Source organism: Solanum tuberosum, unplaced genomic scaffold, assembly GCF_000226075.1.
Source record: "Solanum tuberosum cultivar DM 1-3 516 R44 unplaced genomic scaffold, SolTub_3.0 scf00244, whole genome shotgun sequence".
NCBI classification, from domain to species: Eukaryota; Viridiplantae; Streptophyta; class Magnoliopsida; order Solanales; family Solanaceae; genus Solanum; species Solanum tuberosum.
In genome coordinates, this window is record NW_006239181.1 from 385891 (window position 1) to 403441 (window position 17551).

Here is a 17551-nt window from a genome sequence, read left to right on the forward strand (position 1 = left end):
AGAGGAACTTTCACATATGGCCACTCAAAAATAGCCTAATTACTCTCCATAGTTATAGTTTGATAATTACAATTTGTAGCTACATGTTATAGGGAGGAGAGAGACGAGCGAGACTAGGAGAGAGGCGAGCAAGAGAGGGCAAAGAGTGGGAGAGAGGTGAATTGTATATGTATATCGGTTAGATAATTGTATATTATACATATGTATTTGTATATTCTGGAGAATTATACATATACAAACGTGACTAATTATACAAACTCGAAGTCAGCCCACGTATTTAATGTATAATGTTAGTCGCGAGTTGCAATTATAGCAAACTATAGCTATTATGAGTTATTAAGTAGTATAAATTTACTTAACCGCGTAATTTTTCCATAGGCAGGTCCATTTTTTTAAAAAAAATTATTTCCTTTTGAGACGCTTGATGAGCACAACAGCAAGGAAAAGGAGAAAATCAACTCCAAGTTGTACATTAAAAAGATATTCTTATTCGTTTTCATAAATTGATTGACATAAAACAAGTAAATTGAAAATACTTATATGTGAAAATCAACTTTGTAATTTTAATTTTACATGCTAACAATAAATATTATTTCTAATATTTACGGGTTTTTTTTAATCTATTTAAATAAACTATTTCCTTTTATGTCTAAGTTATCACAATAAAGACTTTTACACTTAACATATAAACTTATTTAACTTTTAATTATAGTTTTCACCGTTCGTCAAATACAATTTATAAATTGCATTAAGTGACTGCGACTAAAAATTACATTTGACAAATACCATTCATTATTAATTCAAAAAACTAAACATACAAATTTCATGGGACAAGTGTCTTATGAGTTCAAATGATGTAGTTATCACTATTCGTCAAATGTAACTTAAAGATTGCATTAACTGATTGCGACTAAAAATCACATTCGTCAAATATCATTATTACTAATTCAAAAACTCAACCTACAAATCGCATGGGACAAATGTCTTATGAATTTAACGATGTAGTTTATCATAATTCGTCAAATGTAAATTAAAAGTTGCATTAACTAATTGCGACTAAAAATCACATTGGTCAAATATCATTAATCACTAATTCAAAAACTCAACTTACAAATCGCATGGGACAAATGTCTTTGAATTTAAATGATGCAGTTATCACAATTCGTCAAATGTAACTTATAAATTGCATTAACTGATTGCGACTAAAAATCATATTGATCAATACCATTAATTACTAATTCAAAAAATTCAACTTACAATCGCATGAGACAAATGTCTTATGAATTTAAACATGTAGTTATCACCATTCGTCAAATGTAACGTATAAATTGCATTAACTGATTGCGACTAAAAATCACAATTGACAAATACCATTAATTACTAATTTTAAAAACTTAACTCACAGATAGTATGTAACAAATATATTATGAGTTCAACTCATAAATAAAATTTGACTAAAAACTTTTTAAATCATTTTTACATCATATTATATTTAAACTACATTATTTTGATGAATACAAAATTGAAATAAATTATAACATTTTTAATTATTAAACAAATCAATATCATAAAGGATAAATCTAAAAAAGAAGAAGAATACAATAAAGAATTATTATTTAAAAAAATAAGCTTAAAAAATAAAATCAATTAATTAAATAAAGAAACAAAATAAATAATTAATGATCAAACTACACCAAATTTATAGTTACATAAAATAATAAGTACTATATAACATGAATTTAACGATACAATATAATAAAACTCAGAAGAATACTCCAAAACCCAATATTATATTCTACACTATTACAATTACAAATACATGTAACAACCATCCACAAATAACATTACATGAGTTCAAATCCCAATTTCTTTTACTAAGAAATAAACCTAGCATATTGCAAAATGTTGTGTGTGTAGTGTGTACCAAGGATTACAAATTGCCTTCTCTTTCAGTGAACTCTAAAAAAACAACTTGGGAAATATCATCTTCTGCAACCATGGAGGAAGTGAATTCTGTGACTCAAAGCTCTGAGCAGCCCATCAAAATGGCCGAACATGTGATTATTCAAAACCCTCAACCAAACATTTCTGAAACTGAAACTGAAAAAGGAGAGCGTCAAAGTAAGTTTTTCATTCTCTGTTTTGCTGTCAAGTGCTGGTAGAGATAGTATTCTTTTGATATTTTTTTTAGGTGTTTTGGTTTCTGGATCTGTAAAACCCATCAACATAGAAACTGTTAATTGTTTTATTTGACTTGGGAGGTGATGGAAAATGGTCTTTTGTGGTGATACTTTTTTGCTATTATACGGGATGTTTGTGTTCTGGAAGAGGGGTTTCTAGGAGAGTAAGTGGTTTCTTACTTATTTTCTTTGTGTTCGGTAGGTAAGAAAAATGTATTATCCTAAAAGCATTTTAATATAATTTAGTCAAATATTATGGGAGGGGGGAAGGTAGAGGTGTGAGGTGGTGGGGATGAGGATTATGGGGGGTGGCGGTGAAGATGAGGTTGAGGGTGGAGAGGACACAATCAATGTGGAATGCCACTTGCGGAACTTTTTTTCCCTACTCCCATTAGGGAAGTCATTTTCCTCATTTTCAAGGAGCTTGTTTTCCAAAATATTTGACCAACCGAACATGAGAAAATTGGTTCATAATGAAAGCACCCTTAATCTAGGGGAGCATCAGTTGTGTGTCTGTAATTTGTGAAGTAGGGATGTTCTTCAAGAGTAGCATCAGAACAATGAGATTTCTTTGTTTATAATTCTTTCCTTAAGGAAAAAAACACTTTTGGTAAGGAGTAGAGAAGAAACCATGCTAGTACTGGGATTTCCCCCCTGGCTTTTGGGCATCTGGTATTAAGAACTCAGTGGTGTGTTTAAATTCCTGTGGGGTAAGCCCAGTTAGGGGTTAGAGCTCTTCCTATTGGGAGTTATGTTCTCCCTTCCTAGGGGTCGAAGCCCAAACCACTACTTGACGTTAGACGGATTCCAACCATCACACCTACCCCTTGCTGGTACTGCGAGGTTTTTCTTGAATGGTTTACAACGGAAATGAACTGATTTAGAAGCCTAGGGTGCTGAATTAGTAGGATGATGCATCCTACACCCTACACCCTGGAAGGTTTTTGTTGTTTTTTTGGATAAAGATTTATCTGAAGAATCAGTGCATGATTTATTTGGTTTGTACGCACGTATATAGGTGTGTGCTAGTGTATATATAATGAAGTATGCAGTAGGTTTTTAAATTAGCCCTCTGTTTTCAGAAAGATAATTAAATATATGTTTTGAATGGAAATGGTTATTCAAATCTTGCTGTTTAGCCCTTTTTTTATAAAAGACGACGAACAACAGATATTTTTGGTTTAACATGTTTGAAACTCTTGGAACCTAATTTGTTTATGATACTAGCTCCACTCTGACTTGATATTGTCATTTCTCGTTGTAGATATTCATGAGGAATTCATTCACAAGAATCGCCTACAAGAGTTGACCCAGCGGTCGTCCCTAGGTCGTCCTGTTTATCACACTGTCAATGCAAGCTCTCAGCATGCACCCCTCTTTAGATCCAGTGTTTTGGTTGATGGGGTTTGGTATACCTCTCCTAACACATTTTCACATGTAAAGGCTGCAGAGCAGGATGCCGCCAAAGTTGCTTTGATTGGCGTGAAAGAAAAGCTGAAACATGAGGGATGCCCTCTTATTCGTGAGGTTTGTTGTATTCTTGCTAAATAATATATTTTGGTTATTCAATTTTATAAGAGTCTAAATGACTTATATCTTAGTTGCTAGGTGATTTTCTTAAAGGAACATCTTATTTAAGGCATGCCTGATTTTAAAGTGGCGCTCACTTTTATAAATGGGCCTTGAATTTTAATTTCTTTGGGCGATGAATTAGGGTTAGAGTACTGGATATCTTGAGGTTAACAAGGTTGATTCATGATTATCCTGAATTATGGCACTGATAATGTTGTAATATGAGATGAAACTCTCTTCTTTCTCCAACTGAATAGGTCAGTAGATGAAAAGCATGAAAGTTGTGAATAAAAAAGTGTACTCATGCCCTTCATATATGGTGTAGACTGAGGCATTACAGTATTGTATTCATTTTTTCTTAATCTCTATGACTACTCAGAAATCATTTTTGATCTATCCTTGATATTTTTAACATGTGAATATTGAGGAAGCCAACGGTTGAGACTGCAATATTCTGAAATATTTTTCTTTATCAAAGATCTAAAAGACTATGATGATATGTTGGCTTCTGTCCCAAATGTTGTCTCAGAGTATAATTAGTTTCCAAAGTACTGCCTAGTAATTACCAAGTACCAGTTCTTCCAAAGAATCTTTTTTCACCTTCTATATTTTTTATGTCCTCTATACATGTTTATTCTCGGACTTTCCTGGAACTTGAAAGTTCCTCGAAAGATTTAAGTCAGCTTAATTCCAGAGGAAGTAATCTTGTTCACATTTGCTCTCTATTGCCCATCGTCATGTTCAATTTAATTGGCACCGCACCAACGCATTTAACTTCAGCGGTGGAATTAAGTAACTATAATTAGTTTGATCTTTTTTTTTTTTTTTGATAACCGAGAAATCCATCTGTGACCCGCCCTTTGGACCAATCACAGCCTTCTAAACTCGGTGGATAATGGGCCCGCCCCTCTACCCTTCTCCACTTAAAAGTTTGATCTTGATGAATAGGTTCCTATAGCTTTGTACTTTATCCCCTGGGAAGAAGATGTGATGGTGACATGTCACAAAAATTTTCTGAGAAATAGCTATAATTCTGCAGGCAGGTTTAGTTAATATTCTTCATACCCGCATAATGGTTAGACCAAGCTGATTACGGGTTGAAAAATTCAGTGTTTTGGTAGATTATTTACCAATTTCATTGAGTGAAACAGGATGATTCTCGTTGTTTGAAGTGTAAAACACATCCTTGTTTGTCAATGACTCAATAAGCTGAGAGAACCCGTAGGACTAGAAGATACTTCCTTTGGCATGGATGCAAAGAAATTAAAGGTTATAACCTAGTCAAATGGGAGATAACCTTGAAAAGCAAAGACAAAGGAGGTATGGGTATTAGAGATCTAAGGAAACAAAACAAAAGTCTTTTGATGAAATGGTTATGGAGGTATAATGAAGAGGGGCAAGCTTTATGGAAGGATGTCATCAGATCCAAGTATGGTGAGTACAATCCTTGGTGCAGTAATGTTAGTGTTGATGCCTATGGGGTGGGGGTCTGGAGAACTATCAGAAACTTATGGCAAAAACTTGAAGCTAATACGTACATTGAAGTGGGAAATGGCAGGAGAACTAAGTTTTGGACAGATGCGTGGAACAAACAGATTCCTCTAAAAGAATCCATTCCAGATCTGTTCTTACTATGTAGTAATCCTGATGCAAATATCAATGAATGTTGGACAGCACAAGGGTGGGATCTAATCTTCAGAAGGTTTTTGAATGACTGGGAAGTGGAGAGAGTGGCCAAATTGCTAGAGCTTTTAGAAAAATTCCCCTGGCATCACCAATGCTCCTGATTCTTTGAGATGGAAACATAGTAAAGAAGGGGCTTTCACTGTTAGCAGAGCATACAAAATGGCAAGTCCACAGCAACACAACTCTAAGCAGAGTTTGTGGAGAAAGGTATGGAGAACCTTAACACCAACTAAGATAAAATGCTTTACATGGTTGGTTGCTAGAAGGGCTTGCCTGACACATGAAGTGCTGAGGAGAAAAGGAAAGATTATAGTATCTTGGTGTTCATTATGCAGGAACGCAGCAGAGACCAACCAGCATCTATTCTTGCATTGCAACTTTACAACACAAATTTGGGCCATCTTCCTTAGTCTCACAAAAACAAACTGGACCATGCCCGAGCATACTGCAGATTTGTTGAGTTGTTGGATAAGAAGAGGGGGGAGCAAGAGTCAAAAGGCATGGTGGAGGATAATTCCACATTGCATTTGGTGGACAGTATGGAAAGAAAGAAATAGTAGAAATTTGAAGATAGGTTCAATTCCATTCAGAAGGTTAGATGGGATTGTATTGCATGCTTTTATTTTTGGTGTAAAGAGAAAGGTTTAGAGGTTACAGAACAAATTGTAGAATTATTAGGACCCTTGTAAATATATTTTTTTTATTTTTTTTTCTCTTCTTTTGTTCCCCTCTGCTTGCAGGTCACCAACATCTCCTTAATGCTGAAGAATACACCATTACCATTTTAAAAAAATAAATAAATTATGTGTAAAGTGTAAACATTTACCTCTGTGCTTTAACTTTTAGAGGTCGTTTGGTAATTGATTAAAGTTATGCAGGTATTAGTAATGTATGGATTAGTTATGAGCGAATCTATGTATTATTTTGTGCATATATTAGTTATGCATGTATTAGCTATTCCACCTTCTATCCTGCAAAATATGATACATAGATTCCCTCATAACTTATTCATGTATGAGTTATGCGAGTTTCTGAATTATCAGCCAAAGGTCGTATAAGTAAGACGGAAATCAATACATAGATAACTTGTTTCTCATCCAACTACCAAACGACACCTTAATGCTATGCAATATTATATGAGCTCACTGGAGACCTTTCCCTTTTTAACTTACCATAGTTGATATATTATCAACTTCAATCACATATATTGTTCAGTTGTAAGTGATAAAAGCATTTTTTTTGCTAACGGTCATATGAAAATTAGTCAACTTTAAAGTACTATTCGGATATTCCTTTTTCTTCCGGAAAACGTGGTAGGTGAGTCAACTTACGTTCATCTTGACTAATTCCAATGTCTACCTGATACCTTCCACCACAGTTTTAGTCTGAACAACTCTGATAATCATTGATAAGAAAGAACCTGGTTCTTGGAGTACTTATACCGGAGACAACTGCTAAAAGAACAAGGTCCATGTGCAGAGTTATAATTGAACCTGATACTGGTACAAGAAACATATGGATTTGATCAGGTTCACATAACCTGGTCACTTACTAGGTTGCGGTGAGTGGAAGGTTGGTCTCATGAAAGACTTGAGTAAGAGCTCACATCTTACTAAGTCATGATGATCAACATGAAGCTGGTTCTTAGGGGGAGGCGTGCATTTGAGTGCGTATGCGACTACAATGATTGAGTTATATTTTGTTATGGGTTTGCCATCATCAAAATGGGGAAAATTGTTGAGCAAAGAGCCATGAGTTAGGGAGCTATGTGGTAAGCTAACAATGTGAAGTTTTGATGATTAATAGATGATTAGGAAAACATAACAAACATATACAAGAACCAGATATTATACATGTCTCAAATAAGGACTGGTAGTGATTATGAGTTATGACTAAGAACGACCAAAGAACGAATTCCTTAACATGTCTACTACAAGAGATGCCATCAAGAGTACACTGCAAGGATTGAAGAAACCAGGTCCTTCACATTAGTCTTGAAGTTGACAGTTGATCGAGAGCAAAGCAGATTCCAAGTGCATTGATGGATTCCTTGAGAAATTACGATTATGGGTAATCTGGTGCAGTAAGGAACAAGAAGCAATATGAAAGGTTCTTGAATTGGATTAGTAATAAGAGAAGGTCGACGTGGAAGAAAGATGGAAATAAGGTCAAACTTGGATTAGGTTCTTGAATTCTTGAACTAATCCATGTTGAGTTGGGAGAACAAAAAATGACCATCTACTACTATATAAAGCGTTACATTGATGTTGTTGAAGAATCCACACAGAGAGAAAATAGATCATACAAAGAGAGAATAAGAACAAGGTCTTATCACAAAGTTTTTTCAGTTTGAGGAGAGTCACCTGGCAACAAAAAAAGAACCTCTTCCTATCCAGATTTATTATAACAGTTCTTGTTGTCTAGTTTGTTTCGTTGAGCTGAACTTGTAACCTTTACATTCCTAGTTATTTGTCATAGCTGTTGTTTGGAGTTGTATGGGCTTCCTTCACTAAGTAAAGTCTTGAAAGAAGTGAGATACAATTGGGAGAAATCGTAAAGGGGAAAAGGTGCTATAGTTGTAGATCCCTTGGTTATATAGTTGTAACATAAAGCAGTGACTCAAATTTAGTGGTAATTTGAGAGGGACATCCTACAAGGCAGGTCGTGTTTTTTTGTTCTTGGGAAAGGGTTTTTTCCAGTAAAAATCTTGTGTTAATTATTTTAATTCTGCATTTACCTATTCCATAGTTGCTGGTTCTTCAGTATATAGGTGGCGTCAGAAAATAACACTAGATTTTTCACGAGAAACCCACAGAGAGAGAGAGAGAGAGAGTGGGTGGGGTGGGAATAGACTATTTTTCTCTAGCATTGTGATGTTGAACATTTATGTTCACTTTTATTTTACATATATGGATGTATAGGGTACATTTTGATTTAAAGAAGTTTGTTTATTTATGTGTGAATTGTTGAAGAGCCAGAGAATGAGACTTAATGGAAAAGCTTTCAGTTATAGCTGTTGTACTAGTATGGTGTTTGGATATTAGATGGGCACATTCTGTTTCAAAAAAGTAGGTTGATTTATTTATGATGTGTTAAAGAGCCAGAGAATGAGGCTAATTGAAGGGCTTCAGTACTAGTGTGGCGTTTGGATCTTAGGTCTAGCAGACGGGTTCTTTGTTTCTATAGTTTCTGAAATCTAAAACTTATGCTCCAAAGATCAGTTGATCCAAATCTGTTTCAACTCTTGGTCAAATCAACCCTATAAAAGTTTTCTATATCCATTTACACCAAAGTTGGAACTGGAAGGTGTTCTCTGACAGTCTGAATTATATATCCTTTTTCATATTACTAATACTATTTTACCTTTATGTACTCTAGGATACAGTGTTTTGCAAGTCTATCCTGAATGAGTATGCTGTTAAAATGAACCTGGAGAAACCTACTTATCAGACAAGTCAAACTGTGGCAGTGCTTCCTGTTTTTAAGTCTACCTCGTTCTTCAATGGTATTCATTATACGGGAGAAATCGGGAAAAACAAGAAAGAAGCTGAACAGCTGGCAGCTCGAGCAGCAGTTATTTCCATCTTAGGTCAACCACCTTCTCCCAAAACCTCTTCCGGAAAAGGAAGGGGATCTCAATATTTAATCTTTCAAGTGCTTCCTTGTAATGAAGTGTTAACTTTTCATCACTTATTTTGCAGAAACTGGTGCTGGAACTGTGATGTTTGAGATCATCAAGTCTAAACGCAAGCTTTATGCTGCACTAGATAAAGTTCAGGATACAGGTGATGTTAATGCTGGCTTCTTGCCAATGGAATTTGGTCGTCCACTTCATGTGGATAAAAGAAAAGAAGTTGAAATTAGTGAAGGTGCTGGGGAAAAGGCTAATAGTGGACTTTTAGCATATAGTTTGGGACAACCTAGTGATGTTCAGGCACCAGATCAGCTTCATGTATTTAAAAGACCAAAATCAGGATCTTCAATAGTGGAAGTGGCGCCTCCCATAGTATTTGTGCCCCCTGTCCTGGATCCATCTTTGCTTTGCTCAACTTCTGGAAAGAAACGGCGAAACAAGAGAAAAGCAAAGAAAAAAAATGTGCAAGTTGACCCTCAGTAAGTTTTCTAACTTGTTAGAATGTATCTATATTTGTTATACATGTCTAGATAATTGTATAGTAAGTAGACATAGAATGCTATTAAAGGTTTTGCTATAATTAGGTTTGCTATTGATTAGGAAACTCTTTTGTTTCATCAAACGTAAAGTCCTGTATAAGATGTCTGTTCTATGTTCACAACCAATTAAATAAGTGTTCTGTTCATTTTTTCCTTTTGCCGTCTATATCCCTCCTTTTCCCCTTCATGAGTGACTAAATCTATCTGTTTGCCACTCAGGATTACATTCTCCCACGTCCTTTAGTTGTTACAGTGTCTTCTCGACTCTAGCAAATTGGTTTCTGGTCAAATATACTGTATTAAGTCATAAGTCTATTAGTAGACCGTATTATAAATATCTTATCGAGAGGAACACAATAGTAAAACTATTGTCCTCAAAAGTTTTGCAAAAACTCAGTAGTGCATTTGTTACTTGCGTCTCCTGCACCATCAATCATTTATGGTTAATATAATGAGTTAATATCAACTAATTTGTCAAGTTAGCCATATATGTCACCTAACCTTCCTAATTTGTTGTCCATGTATGCTGTGACACATCAAAACAGTGTGTTGTTCATCATTCTCAAAAAAAATAAAATAACATTCTCAAAAAAACAGTGTGTTGTTCATGTAGTAGTATGCACCACACATTTCCAGCACTTAGTGCGCAAGCATGTAATTGTATCTTCTATAACAATATTGTTTTTTTTTTCTGAAGGAAGTTTCTCTTCTGCAGTTTTTAGTACTTCTAATTTATTTATTTTTTGAGAAAGCAACAGAATATTTAAATTTCCCTATACAAGAACTACCACAAGGCCCTCTTTTATGTTTAAATATTCAAAATTCTCAAAAGATTAATATCCATTTTAGACCGCTTATACTTGAATACAACAACATACCCAATGTAGTCCCACATGCCACTTATATTTGAATGCAATAAAAAAATTAACTTCTTGCTTGAAATTGTGCCCAAGTCGAGGAGGGCACAAGAAGTTGGACAAAGATAAATGTTGGTAGTTAGTACAGATGCTAATTTGCTTAAAGCTTGGATCACGTTAGCCTTGGAACTAAATTCCAGTTACTTCATTTGCAATGTATTGGGATAAATATATTGCATTTGTAAGTTTAAGGTTACTCACTTGTCAAAGGGTTACTTCGAAAAGCTACTGTGACTCTTGTCTAATTATGAAGTGAAGATAGGGAAGAAAATCCTTGACAAGGGAAGAAGTTGGTCACATGTTAAGTTGAATGACTAACACACATGTAAGTGGTTCTCAATTACAAACTTATTATGAAGCTAAGATAAAGAAAAACTTGGAGAAGAAGAGTTTATTTTGTGAAACAACCTAGTTGAATGAGAACCATTCAATTTAAGATGGATGAAAAATACAAGAGAAAATGCAGGAATTGTTATTTACTTGTGGGTGCCTAGCCATTCTCATTTGAGAGTTTTTTGCTTTCATGAGGTTTTACGCTTTGACTAAATCAGAGGAATTTATTCAGTGTTTTGCTTTTTTGTCTTCAAGAGAACCTAGTGTGATTAGTGACAGTATAAACTGTATAAGGAACTACAATATTTGGAACGCATAGAGATCTCTATCAACTGTTTTATTTCTGTGACTAATTCGCGCTCTCCATCTCTCACTACTCACTGATTACACTACCTAATCATATAAATCTGACTCCTAGATAGCGACCATATTATGAGTTCTTCTGTTAATGATAGTCCTTCCACCTCATTTATTTTAACGACCCAAGTACTCTCAAGTTGTTTTCATATTCACAATCACCACTTTTTTTTTTTTTGGCCACTCTGTGTTTTAAGTTTCTTAATCAACAGATCCTCTTATATATGCAGGGTGCCTGCTGCTACGTTGCCATTGGCTCAAGCTCCCCCCTGCTCGGTGACACAGTGAGTTTCTTAGGCGATTATTATTGGCAGAGGTGAAGGAACTTAATGAAACGCCAATTGTGTTTGCTGGGATTAGTTCATCAGTTGGAATATGTTGCATTTTCTGGAACGGAGTCCAATATCTGTTACCACTCACCTTAACAACGCATAAATGTATGTTAATCTTCTGTAAGTTGTTGCTCCTTGTAGTAACTTGGTACGGACAGTGTCCGCCTTGTCAAAGACATGCAACTTTTGCTGTAGTCGTGGATAGTTTCTTTATGGGTTCGATAAAATATTGGTGTCTTTCTAGTTTTTGGCACACTTTATACTTCTTATAGCGTTTTCTTGCATTGTTGGCTCTAATGCTAATAAGTGAAATGGGTTTCACAATTGCAAGAACCTTATGAGGATTACCCAAGACCATATAAGTCGATCAATCAAGCACAACAGACGTGTAACAGCATACACCTCTGCACACCTAGCCCTGTCAATTGAAGCATGAACAACACAATACAGGGGCTCAACATTGAATCAACTATGAATTGAGATGGATCCGACTCTAACACCATGGCTCTGAGGTCTTGAATCATGTTTGTTTTGTGGTGCATTTTGAGGCTAATATGTTACGAAAACATAGCATTATGAAACCCAAAATTTCCCAACGTATTTTGTTCTTCGTCAAGCTCCCTAACTTTAATCTTCACAATTTTTCTTCGACAAGATTGTCTCACATTAATTATTTAATCTAGCAAATTCCTTCACATGAAAATAATCCCAGATTCAGCATAAACATTTTGAAAGTTGAACAACTGACAAATTTCACAAATAATTTTTATATAATCTAGTTATTTGAACTCTTTTATCTTCTAATTTCTAGGCATAAATAGTGCTAACATTTTTTATAGGTATCTGGTCACTTGTAAAGATAATTATTGCATTAATTAATTCATAATAATAGTTATCTGAAAACTAAAGCAGGTCACAATGCGAGTTAAATTTGTGAAATTTTGTCAATTGTTTAGTAAATGATCTTCTTTTTATTTTTATTGTAATTTATTGTCCTTTTTAAACTGTAATCTAAAGAACCTTTGAACAAGCTGAATTTTTTAAGAAAAACTGTTGGATCACAGTATAAAATTATGTATGTTATTGTTTGTCCGTATAGTTGAGCAATATATCACATATGACTAATACATTAGACTCCAATTTAACAATGTAGATAAGAGTAATCTTTCAAGAATTATACTTGCACAATTTTTAAACATTGGAATAACATTAAGGAAAAAACTACATAAATGGGCCATAAAACACAACATAATTACATGTTCATACCCCAATCCAAAGTAATTCAAGAAATACTTATTTTTTCAAAAAAAATTACAGTCCATACCCCACATTCATTAAGGTTGATAATTTTTGCTTAACTGATACTAAATCGGTATCATATACTGTATTGATATCATTAAGGCTGATAATTTCACTTAATTGATACTAGTGAGTAATTTCTGAACAAGAAACCTTAATGATACCTATATATATTCTGAACAAGAAACCTTAATGATACCAATACAATATATATATATATATATATACTGATTTAGTATCAATTAAGCAAAATTATAAGCCTTAATGATACCAATACAGTATATGATACTGATTTAGTATTAGTTAAGCGAAATTAGTTGGGGGTATATAATGTAATTATTTGGTGGGATATCATATATGAATGTAAAGGGGTATATGTTTGTAATTGTTTTATTTTTATGGGGTATTTGCTTAGTATCACCTAAAATTAAAATGGCGACCTTCACTATGATAGGCGGATTTAGGGGTAGTGTTTTCACCCGGATCCCCATTGACTTCTTTGTGTGTTTTAATTTTTTTTTAGGCTTTTTTTTTTTTTTTTTTTTTCATATTCCGAATAAGACCAACTTTCTTCCCAAATTGGTACAACTGTAGTGACCATTTATCTACACCATGTGGGAATTGATATGCACAAAATTGAAATAAGTTCGAGTAAATTAAATTAATCTGTCTTCATTCATAACACTATTTGTTAAACGAATTAACAAATTTCCTACTGTATTTATATATATATATATATCTTGAAGTTTATTTTACTAATAATTAAACAACAATTTAAATTCTAATGATGTCTCTGTCCATGTGCTAGCACAGTGACACGTAGCAGCAGCCCACGTTAAAAGAGCAGTATTAAAGGGATCCATACTTAATCAAATTCAATAAAAATCTTAGTTAAGTAATTTATTGAGGCTTAATTATATTAGCTGTCTATTAGTAAATTTTTTTACATACATATTATCTGCCCCAGATAAGATATATTCTGGAGCTTAAAAATGAACATGGGCTTGCCATAACTATTCTAAAGGGTGGTACTACAGTCTACATGGGGTAAATAGTACAATATATACTATATAAGTACATATAGTATTACTCCCTTCGATTCATTTTAATTATCGTGCTTAATATCTATTAAAAATAACTTATCCAAAACAATTATCGTTATTTTAGATAACAGACAAAACTAATTATCTGTTTTTACTTTATCTCTGCTCAATTCATATTACATATTGAGAAATTAATATAGTGAAAAACATAGTAATAAGGATGAATTAATCAAATAACTTTTCAAAAAATATTTTAAAGAAACATGAAAAATAAAATAGACCGAAAATACCGCCTTAAATAAAATGCACTAGAAAGTTTTAAAAAAACAAAACATAATCAATGATATTCAACTTACTTAGTGAAAAAAAAAAAACATAATGTCCTTGAGACATGGAATTGTGTTCATCTCTCAATTCCAGCTTTGATTTTCACATTCCCCATTTCGACTTGTCTGTCACAAAACACACAACCATGTGGATGACAATCTTCATCGGGTTTCACAAATTTACATTTTTAAAAATTGCTTAATTTATTAATAGTAATTTTATATATTACCATTAACTTCTCAAGAATTATCGATTGTACAAACGTTTATGATTTACTCTCTCAATCTCAAAATCCTTATCGTGTCTTTCATTGACCTGCGGTGTGATTATATTTGATATGTTGTTGGTTTGTATTTATATGTTTCTTAAAAATAATATAAATTAAAAGTAATGTTTAACCATTTTATTCTTATTTATATTTTAAGATATAATTTATATTTTATTGAATAATTACTCTATTTATGTGCCAAAATATATTGAAGTGTTTATACTCTCCTCAAACAATTAAATATTAAGTGCTATGTATGTGCCAGAATATATTGAAGTGTGTATACTCTTCACAAACAATTAAATATTAAGTGTAAAATGACAACAAAATAATTAATTTTATTTTAAACTTTTAAAATAATAAATATATACTAAATATTTTGAGACGCAGGGAGTACTACTTACTATATACGTGTGTATTATATATACTCTCCGTTCATTTTTATTTGTCACTTACTTCTAAAATAAATTTTCATTTTTACTTGTCATTTTTGACATATCAAAAAAAGACAATAACTTTTTTCTATGTTTTACCCTCAACATTAAATATTTATTTTTCAAATTATTTTCCAAGACATCATTTAATAAGGGATAATTTGGTAAAATATCTATATTATTAATTATTAAGTAAAATCATGACAAGTAAGAGCGAACGGACGAAGTATATTAGTCGTTTTATGAGAGAGGTTATTTATTATTAGAAGTACAACCAACAGTGCCACTATTAGTCAACAAAATGGAAGTTGTGTCCCAATATTAATTAAGGTCAATAATTGGAAAGAAATTAAATTCCATGCAAACCACTTGATTATTTGAATATTGAACCTGATTGGGGTGCTGCATGTCATTCACAATAATACAACTTGACTGATACCAAATTGTACAGATGAAACTATAAATTTTACCTATTGATGATTGCTTGTTGCGTGAGCAATTTAATATGAGAGTTCAACATTCATAAATAATTGTGATAAACTTATTTTGATATGTAAGAAAATAGATATTATTGAACTTAACTCAACTATAAAAACTATCTCACGAGGAAATTAGAATTACACAAGACTATACAATTAGGAAATCATGCACCTATTTTTTTCCGTCTCTTCAAAACATGTATTCTCAATAGGACAGTGAGTTTTTATTTATTGTTTCGAACTCAAATTAAAGTAAAAGAATAATGACCAATATATAGTGTTAGTGTGAGCATTTTAATATTATAAAAGTATGCTTATTTGCATTGCCACATTGACAACTTGATTCTGTCCGTTGGAGTTGCCTCTAAGGCAGTACTTCCTCTATTGATTGTTGGTCACCTGATTCTCCTTTAAGTGGCTGAGTAATGCCAATTGTTATTTGGCTTAAATGCCATTATTCATGGTGATAAACGTTCAAGTGAACGTTGTGAATTATGGTGGTTGTGCAGCTCTTCAGTTTTGCACGTTTGTGGCATTGGATGCCCTCACCTTATTTCACTCATTATTCTTTGTAACATATGTAACCTCTAGGCCATTTATCTCCACTATTTACTACCCCATTATCTTTCTATTCATTGCTAGGAAGACTTCTTCTAGTATAAATAGTGGTGGTCTTCATTTGGTTTGTGAGATATACAATACATAAGAAAAGATAGAGAGGAAAAGTTTGTCAAAAAGTGAGTTCTTATTAGTTGAAGGAAGGTGTTCTTTTTGTGGAGCTTTGGACTCAACTCTTGTCCAGAGTTGTTGAGTTATACTTTGTGAAGGTTGTTGTATCCTGGAGGGGACAAGTCAAAGAGGACTACTGCTGGACCGGTGAAAACATTTGCTGCAGTGGGCTTGAATCTCCTTAAAGAGAGCGAAGATATCCGCGCCTCAGCCTGAAGAGATTTATTTTCTTCATTTTATTTTCGATTGTAATCTTGTATTTTTGTTATCTTGTAAGTTTTCACTAACATATAGCTCATAAAAGGATCAAATAAATAATTAAAATTCTTATTACTGAAACCATGAAAATTAAGTTAAAAAGAATAGACTGATCAGACCAAAATTAAAAAAATTCCAAGTGAATCTGTCAGCATGTTAAGTATATCTCAATCAAACACAAAAAAAGGAATTTTCAAACAAATTTAGGCTGGAAAAAGCATGTAGTTAGCTCCATGGAATGTGAAATATAATTATAAAATAGAAAGATCCACGTGCTCTCTACCTTAGTTAATTGGCTTCTCAAGGAAAGTTGGTAGGAAATAACCCTTCAACAAAACAAAGTCCATTTTTTTGGAATTTGAAAACTTATTAACAATGTATTAATTGGAATCTGAGACGTGGGTTAAGCGTAAGAAACGCCGAAGGTTTTGCTGATTTCTTCTATTTTTATTTTAACTATTAATCACTTATCTCTTTCTATTCTGTCAGCTAATTAATTACTATCAATCTCTATATATTTTAATCACTATTGCTGTTTATATTTGACTTGACATATCCGATAAAAAGTACTTTCTCCGTTATTATTTAGTTGTCATCATTTAGATTTCACGTCTCTTAGGAAAGTAAATATATTTATCATTGTACTTTTATTTAGTGTTCTCTTGAAGTTAAGTTTTCGATAAATGGACATGAATTAATTTATTTTGATTAATTAATTTAACCAATGAATATGAATAAACTATTTAGTATTCTCAATTTGGTTAATTCATACTTTCAAGCGTAAAATAAAAAGAATAGTGTCATTTATGCATTGATTTTGTGAAATGACAAATAATAAGGAACATTTATTTTTAATAAAGACGATATATAAATAGAAACTGAGGGAGTAATAAATAAAATTGACATGTCAATTTTATTATATCACAAAATTAACCTTAAGGGTAAAATATGTATAAGATGATAAATGGTCTCTTAATTTTTTTAAACTGGATAAATAAAAATGGACATCTATTTTTAATTTAATGGATGAATAAAATAGATATTTATTTTTAATACGGTGGACCGAGTAAAATTGGACGGAAGGAATTATATTGCAATCTATATATACTCTAGTATCTTAGTTTCACACTTGTTCCAATAAGACAATTGGACCTTTTTCACTAG

General features: G+C 32.8%; 1 protein-coding gene across 1 annotated transcript; it reads left to right on the top strand.

The window, feature by feature from the left end:
- The first annotated feature begins 1820 nt into the window (after positions 1–1820).
- On the top strand, positions 1821–11805 carry LOC102594805 (double-stranded RNA-binding protein 4-like). Its single transcript, XM_006357713.2, has 5 exons — positions 1821–2121; positions 3445–3707; positions 8817–9027; positions 9140–9551; positions 11449–11805. Exons 1-5 carry the CDS (start codon positions 1998–2000, stop codon positions 11504–11506), a joined length of 1068 nt encoding a protein of 355 aa, XP_006357775.1. The 5' UTR covers positions 1821–1997; the 3' UTR covers positions 11507–11805.
- The last annotated feature ends 5746 nt before the right edge of the window (positions 11806–17551 follow it).

What these genes read in the sequence shown, in the direction of transcription:
- LOC102594805 (XM_006357713.2), top strand. Translation starts at nt 1,998, where the DNA reads ATGGAGGAAGTGAATTCTGTGACTCAAAGCTCTGAGCAGCCCATCAAA. An exon ending in AGCAGTTATTTCCATCTTAG is followed by an intron (nt 9,028 to 9,139) that starts GTCAACCACCTT and finishes CTTATTTTGCAG; the next exon opens with AAACTGGTGCTGGAACTGTG. An exon ending in AATGTGCAAGTTGACCCTCA is followed by an intron (nt 9,552 to 11,448) that starts GTAAGTTTTCTA and finishes TTATATATGCAG; the next exon opens with GGTGCCTGCTGCTACGTTGC.